Source organism: Cetorhinus maximus, chromosome 19 (assembly GCF_964194155.1).
Source record: "Cetorhinus maximus chromosome 19, sCetMax3.hap1.1, whole genome shotgun sequence".
In the NCBI taxonomy this organism is placed as follows: domain Eukaryota; kingdom Metazoa; phylum Chordata; class Chondrichthyes; order Lamniformes; family Cetorhinidae; genus Cetorhinus; species Cetorhinus maximus.
The window spans coordinates 39,970,502-39,977,871 of NC_135897.1; the positions used below are offsets into that span (position 1 = coordinate 39,970,502).

At 40.5% G+C, this 7,370-nt stretch overlaps 1 protein-coding gene across 1 annotated transcript; it reads left to right on the plus strand.

Moving 5' to 3' along the window:
• The first annotated feature begins 1,159 nt into the window (after positions 1–1,159).
• On the plus strand, positions 1,160–6,920 carry il12a (interleukin 12a). The gene is made up of 6 exons (XM_078564530.1): positions 1,160–1,404; positions 1,555–1,709; positions 2,310–2,411; positions 2,516–2,575; positions 2,679–2,783; positions 6,079–6,920. The coding sequence occupies exons 1-6, from the start codon at positions 1,221–1,223 to the stop codon at positions 6,253–6,255; spliced, it is 783 nt and encodes a 260-aa protein (XP_078420656.1). The 5' UTR covers positions 1,160–1,220; the 3' UTR covers positions 6,256–6,920.
• Positions 6,921–7,370: the final 450 nt, after the last annotated feature.

The window sequence follows — 7,370 nt, forward strand, 5'->3', positions numbered from 1 at the left end:
AGAGGAAATGTCACATAGCCAAAATGCCAACTTGTGTCCTCTCGACCAATGCTGCCTGACTATTTAGTGCTTCCCAGCATTTTTGCTTTGGCTTCAGGTTTCCAGCATCTGTAGGACAATATTGTGCTATTTGTTTGGCGTAGAAATGACTTGCCATTATTAGCAGCAGGCCAATACTTAACAGATTGGTACGACATTCCTCAGTCATGATACAGTGGAAGTTATGTGGCAGCAAATGGCTAGTACTAGTTTATACCATCTTTTTCTGGGAAAAGTTGATAAATTGTCCACTCTACAGCTTAAAAATGATGACCTGAGGTACATTGGATATAAAGGGCTATTAAGGTCTCTGTTAAAATCGTAGGCAACCTGCTAAGTAACTTCGAGGCTTGTTTACAAATGTAAAATTTCAAATCAGAAAAAAATTGCACCGAGTTTACCTAAAATGGATTTAAGAACGAAAATGTATCTCTCCATTAAAGTAACGTCTCCAGAATAGTCAAGATGTTATAAATTAGTAACGTTCACTCTTTGTAAAGAGTCGAGTTTCTTTATACTCATCTGCCCGATGGCCATTGAAAGTCTAGTTTTGTTTTATATTTCTTTGAAAATCCACAAAGGGATACTCAAAAACCATTAAAAAGGGCCGTTTCCCCATTGGTGAGCAGTTTTAACTCTACTGGGAAACCTGCTTTTGGGGAGATTCGCTTGCGATTCTCAATGAAACTTACTAATTAAAAAAAAAACTTAGAAATGAACATTTCTTGCCTTTTTCTAAGAAAATGTCACGGATTCTTCCGTGCGTTCTGCTGTGTTCGGAGTTTGAAACCCCACTTGGTAGTTCTATCACACAGGCAAGATTTCCCCCTCTGCCCCCGAAACTCGGCGGGGCGCGGGGGCGGGCGAGGGAGGGGGTGTCTTCCCTCCTGTGAGATGGGATGAGGAAAATGCAGGGCGCAGCAAAAAAAAGAGATTGGAGTCGATAATGAAGATAGAGGAGGGGATGTTGAAGGAACACAAACAGAAAATAAAGCAAATATCGAGCAAAACAGAAGATGAGGCAAGAACAAAGAGTTAATTGAGACAAAACAAAGAGGATATTAAATGAAAGCGAAAACCCAGGTTAAAAAAACTAAGAGCATATTGAGGCGTGGTTTCGCTCTCCAGCACATTCAAGGTATCGTTTGGTGCATGCCCCAGATTTAATCCACACATTGAAAATGACTGGTGGTGGAGGGAATCCCCTTAATGCACCACCTCTGCAGTGTGCCGAGGGAGCACTGTATATATTTACATGCAGCACTACATCTGTTACCAGACAGACACAGTCGGTGCAACTAAACAAACAAACTTGCAGTTGGACAGTTTGCTCGGGCGAGATGATGCTGTTACTGGAAGCCGCTGGTAAGTTTGGAATCTGTATGTTTTAGTCAAGTTTTATCAAATTCGATGTCATCTCCATTTATGCCAAAAGAAGTTATAAGGGGCTGATGTATATGTTTAAATCTGAAGGGCGTCCACAGATCTTTTTGAAGTTTTCTTTTGCTGTTGCAGGTCGGACGCCAGGACTGAGGAAAGCTGTTGTCTTTTTAGCGATTTCCCTTCACCTCTTCTGTTTCTCGTCTGGGACCCCGCCTGAAATAGATGTAGGAACATGCCTGAATATTTCCAAGCAACTGCTTGAAGAGGTGAAGGACTGTTTAAAACTTGTAAGTACCGTGTAATTCATTCTTGCACTGTCCCGCCGTACAAGCCGGGAAACCGGGCGAATTCCCAAGAGAATCAAATTCTTTATAAATCTCGACAAATGAATGTTGACAGGGCTGGGCCATGAACTCGTCGTTCATTGCTGTTCTTAACCAGCTTCCGTGCCCTGCAATAATGTTTAATGTTTATCTGTAACTCATCAACTCCAACTGGGAACAAAATGTTACTAAAAGCAAAATACTGTGGATGTTGGAAATCTGAAACAAAACCAGAAAATGCTGGAAAAACTCAGCAGGCACCTGTGGAGAGAAAGACCGAGTTAATGTTTCGAGTCCGCATTCAGCATGTTGCATCTTCTTTGTTTTGTCTCAATTAACTCTTTGTTCTTGCCTCCTCATCTATTTTGCTCGATATTTGCTTTATTTTCTGTTTCTTCAACATTCCCTCCTCTATCCCCATTTACGACTAATTTTTTTTTGTTCCGTCCTGCATTTAGTAACATTTTCTGGTTTTGTTGAACAAAATGTTATTTTTTTTTTCTACGCGTTGGCTGATTTTTGTTTTCTGAAGATGCTATCTACTGTTTCTCTTTTATTAATTAGCCTGACGTGACTAAAGGCTTTAACTGCACCGACAATGTGATTGTATTGGAGGACTTCACTGAGAATCTCACCAGCACCGCCTGGACCTGTTCCCCACTTCAGGTGAGGAGAAAGTCAGTCTCTGTCAAATTTTTTGTCACTTGAGAACAATCCTTTTGGAATACATTTCGAACTGATTGCTTATGTAAATCACTGTGAATCTGCAGGAGTCCGGTAGATGCGAGGAAAGTGGGGATTCCCAAGGATGCCGTTTCTCAACTAACCAGGTTTGTGACTACAAATGTTTCAACCAATACTCAGCATAGCCGCTGAAATCAACTCGAATCTCACGTAAGACCGTTTTTTTCCCCCCATTTTTTTCATCCACAGTGCTATCAAAATATTACTACCGATCTACAAATCTACCAGGCCAAGCTGCAGAATTTCAGCCATATCACCGGTAACCTGTCCAAGCACATCCAGCACCTCCTGAAGGTAAACTTAACCGCTCGCTAAAACTAACGTTTAATTCGATTCGAATAAGGATAAGTAAGGTTCACGGCAGGTCGATGGTATGCCAAAGAGAAATCCTGCCCTTATGTTATCATGTTTCTATCAGTGTGGTGCAGTTTCCATTTTGAAACCATAAACTTGCAGTCAGATAGGCTGTCTGGGTCAACAGCAGTCCCTCCCCGAGTGCTTCCTGCCCCATTTCTAACATTCACCTCCCCCTCACCCCACCCCACCCCCAGCTCATTCCATCTGTAAGATCTACCTTCTGCTTCCTTGACTCAACTTTCCTCAAACCAATCACTTAATTTTGCCTTTAACTTGCTTATGACTTAACTGCCTTCCTGACTCTCACTTTACCCAATGTTGTAAACAGTTCCTTTAGTCAGCCACTGACCCCTGCCTTTCCAAATTGCCACAATCGCCTTACCCCCTTTCAAAGAAATTGTGCTCAACTCTCTAACCTGCCATCCTATCTCCAACTTCACTTTCCTTTGGAAGGTTGTGGAATGTATTCTTACCTTCAAAATCTGTGCTTCCCCCCCTCCCACAACTCTCCACCTCTCTTGGCTCTGAAATGGTGCTGACCAAAGTCAAGAATGATATTCTCTATTATTCTATCTGTAACTCCAACATCTCTCTGTTGTCCTTCATTTATTTCCTCTCTTATTTAGTCATAGTTGGAGCTTCTTTATCAATGGCTCCTCTCCCCACCCTCACACTCTCCTCTCTGGAATCCCTTAAGTCATTATCTTTGGCCCATTCTTCATTTATATTTTGCCCCTTTCATTCAAAGACATGGTCCAGCTTCCACATTGATGACACTGGATGTACCTTAAGTACCACATCTCTCGATTCCTCCACAGACTGCGCTGTCACACAGTTTATCTGCCACTCAAACTTGAAATAGCTGTAACTTCCAATAACTAAATGTTGGGAAGGCCGAAGCAAGACCTCACCCTATCTCTTGACATCCACCAGCCTTACAATTCCCTTTCCATTACCCACTGTTCCTTTGACGCTGATCTCTTGTGCATTCCTCTTCCTCTGTCCATGCCAAAATCACTGGCCCTGCCTCTAGCCATCTAGAATTCTTTCCCTAAACTGTATCACCTCTGCATTTCGCTCCTTAAACACATCCCTTTGAACAAGCTTTTGGTCAGTGCAATCAATCACACCCCCCCCCCCCCCCCAATGCCCACTCCCCCCACCCGGTTCAATGTTCATTTTCCTCCCATCTCTGTGAAATATCTCAGACATCTTTCCATGTTAAAGGCATTATATAAATGTAAACAGTTGTTGTTGCTGGTTGCTGCAGTTCAGGTTTCGGCCAGGCAATACCCTATTGACAATGCCCTCAATCAACTTTTCAGTAAGAAGACTAAAAACACTTTAATGAGATGACATCAGATATAAATCATTAAACTGTGTTATTTTACAAACAGCAATTGAAGATGAAAATTAGCTGTTATAATCAAAACTCGTTTTACTGAACTGTGAAGTCCCCCTCAGAGATAAGTAAAACAAACCAGGCAGCTTTGTCCCAGTTAATACTCTAAATACTCAGGCTTTTATGCAGTCTAAAGCATTGAAAGATACTCACTCACACTTATTTGGCAAAAGTCTTCAAATAAATTGCCAAGGATATTCTTGCCTTTCTCTCTGCTGGTCATGCTCACGTGTGGATGTCCGTGTAAATATGAAATGAGAAAAATAATTAACTTTTGTCCTTGGTTATTGTGAAAACACATTTTCAATACCTGGTTATTAATGGTTGCTCTTAGTCTCAGCAGTTTCATCATATACTGGAAAAGAAAATTCTAAGTCATATAATTCACCTCTAAATCCCTTTTCTGGAAAAATGGTCAAAAAACTACCAAAATGTGGCACTCTGTGAAGTAGAATCAGATTCACTGCCATGCTGAAGTTATATGACTGTAATCTTCAGGGATTCTCCCGCATGGCCACTGTAAGATTAACTGGAGATCATCACAAACCCCAGATAAACCAAGTAAATGGGGTTTCCATCAACCTTCCAACAAAGTTAAGTCAGCCGATCCAGAAAACTCCCGAGGAGTTCCCAGCTCTAAGAGCACGCACTGGAGAGATATACAATCAACTCCTGCATGTGATTTCACAGCCCTCCTGCTTTATGCTGGAGGACAGACCAGCATGCAGGACTCTGTCATGTCATGGCTCTATGAATTGCATAAGCAGTGCTCCTCACGGGAGACTTTCTTCCCCTAAAGAGTTTGTACTTTTACAGTGAACTGTTACTTTTATCAGCTCCATTTTGTTTTACAATTCTGAAACTTTTCTTCAATGTCAGTTGCTGATGTCAGTCATATACATATATCCCAATAAAGCAGCTTTCACTGTGCATCAAATTCACCTCAGCAGATGAACAGTGTAACACTGGTCCATTCGACTGTGTAGGGTTCAAAGGAAAACTAATGATTTGGATGTCAGCCTTCATCAGGAGTCAGGACACTCTAATCTTTCGCATATTAATCCACCTTCTGTATGTTTCCAGCATTGTCTCTTTAATTCGCTTGTTGCATACCTTTATTGCCACCCCATCCAATCACGTTTTACTGTGTTATTTTTAATTCATTCATGGGATGTGAGCATCACTGGCAAGGCTAGCATTTGTTGCTCACACCTAATTACTCATGAGAAAGTGGTGGTCAGCCACCTTCTTCAACCTTATCAGTCTGTGAGGTGTAGGTAAACCCACACTGCTGTTTGGGAGGGAGTTCCAGGCTTTTGACCCAACAATATTGATGGAGTGGCAATATATTTCCATGTTAGGATGATATTCCCATGCATCTGCTGCCCTTGTTCTTCTATGTGTTGGGGTCCCGGGACTGGAAGATGCACTTCCATGCACTGTTGGCTGTGCACCATTCTATCTCAGTTTCTGTTTTTTCTAATTGTTCTACATTTGCTCTTTCATCTCTTTCCATTTCTATTTCATTTTTCTGTTGCCTATTTTATTTGAATTTCCTTCTATTTTACATCCACTCTTGGGCCTTCTATTTTACATCCACTCTTGGGTAGGTTTGTACCCATTAGATAACTAGTTAAGTTCAGTTTAACTAAGGCAAAAAAACCTAATTCCTTACTCTGCATACCTTGAATTTTATTGTCCACCTATTTGAATGTCTATAACAGAAAAACCTTCTGTTACTCAGTTTAGATGTAATTTCTGTTTAAATAATTAATATCTAAAGCTTATAATACAAAGTTCTAATATAGTTATTTATATTTTTGTTCATAGGCTCTTAATTCTGATTCAACCTACGAAGACACAGATATTGAAGATGGCTCAACAAAAGATGACCATGGCATTGAATTCCCGCAGAGAATAGTTTTGTGCAAAATTTTGCAGGCTTTCAAGTTGCGTACTATCACAATCAACAGAGTGATGAACTATCTGAATGAACCCAAATTCTAACTGTGCAAAATCTAAATATTCTCTGCACAGCAGAATCATTTCCCTTTTTTTGTACTATTTTTGTCAAATATACTAACATAACATTCCTCTCAGAACAACTTATTTATTTAAATATTTATTTATTATTTATCTGTCTTTATCTGGGGCAAAGGTATTATTACTTATCAGGAAGCTGGGGTAAAAAGTCACATCAAAAGAAGAGTCAATTCTTAATTTTTTTTACTGAATATATAGCTATGTTGTTAAATAAATTTATATTGTTAAATAAATTTATATTTTTCTTCTTATTATCCTTCAAAATTTGCAATGTTCACACTGATCTGCGCTGAAGTTTTAAAGAAATATTTATTAAAATACATTAAGTGCAAGTAAGTTGCCTGTTGCATTGTTTATTGTCAGTTGATAAATGTAAGGTTCTTTTATATGCACGATGGAGATGAAGTGTGCAGAGACACCAGAAATTCACTCTATAGAACTACCAAATTGCCAAATCAAGCAGCTACTTTGCGAAAGTTGACATTGCAAAATTGGATGGGAAATATTAACATCAAAATTTGCAATGGTAAATGCAGACATACGAGCATATGCAAGGTTGGCACACAGGAAGATATACCCTAGGCAAGATTTTTAATAACACATTTCCCCGCATCGGTGGGGTGGGGTGGGGGGAGGGGGGAGGCGGTTGTGCGGCGGCGGGCGGCAGCGAGCGTGAACCCGATTGGCATCCCCAACCGGGGCCTTACCGCCATTTTACATGGGCAGGCCAATTAAGGCCCGCCCAGCGTGATGCTCTTGGGGCACCTCTGTGCCTCAGGGAGATCAGTTTAAGGTTGAAACATCTAAGTAAAGAGAAAGAAAACTTTTAATAAAATGTCCCCTCGTGACAGTGTCATATGAGCTGGGACATGTCAATGAATTTTTTAATTAATTTTTATTGAATTTTAAAACACTTCATGAAACTTCATCCTGCCCGTGGATGAGGTTTCATGAAAAATGTGAAGGCCGCCTGGGCTCTTCACCTGCCCACCAACCGTAAGGTTGGATGGGCAGCTCATTTAACTGTTTTAATTAGATTTTAACAGGTCTAAATAGGCCTTTGGCAGCTCGGCTGTGTG

What these genes read in the sequence shown, in the direction of transcription:
- il12a (XM_078564530.1), top strand. Translation starts at nt 1,221, where the DNA reads ATGACTGGTGGTGGAGGGAATCCCCTTAATGCACCACCTCTGCAGTGT. An exon ending in GCCGTTTCTCAACTAACCAG is followed by an intron (nt 2,576 to 2,678) that starts GTTTGTGACTAC and finishes TTTCATCCACAG; the next exon opens with TGCTATCAAAATATTACTAC. An exon ending in ACATCCAGCACCTCCTGAAG is followed by an intron (nt 2,784 to 6,078) that starts GTAAACTTAACC and finishes TTTTGTTCATAG; the next exon opens with GCTCTTAATTCTGATTCAAC.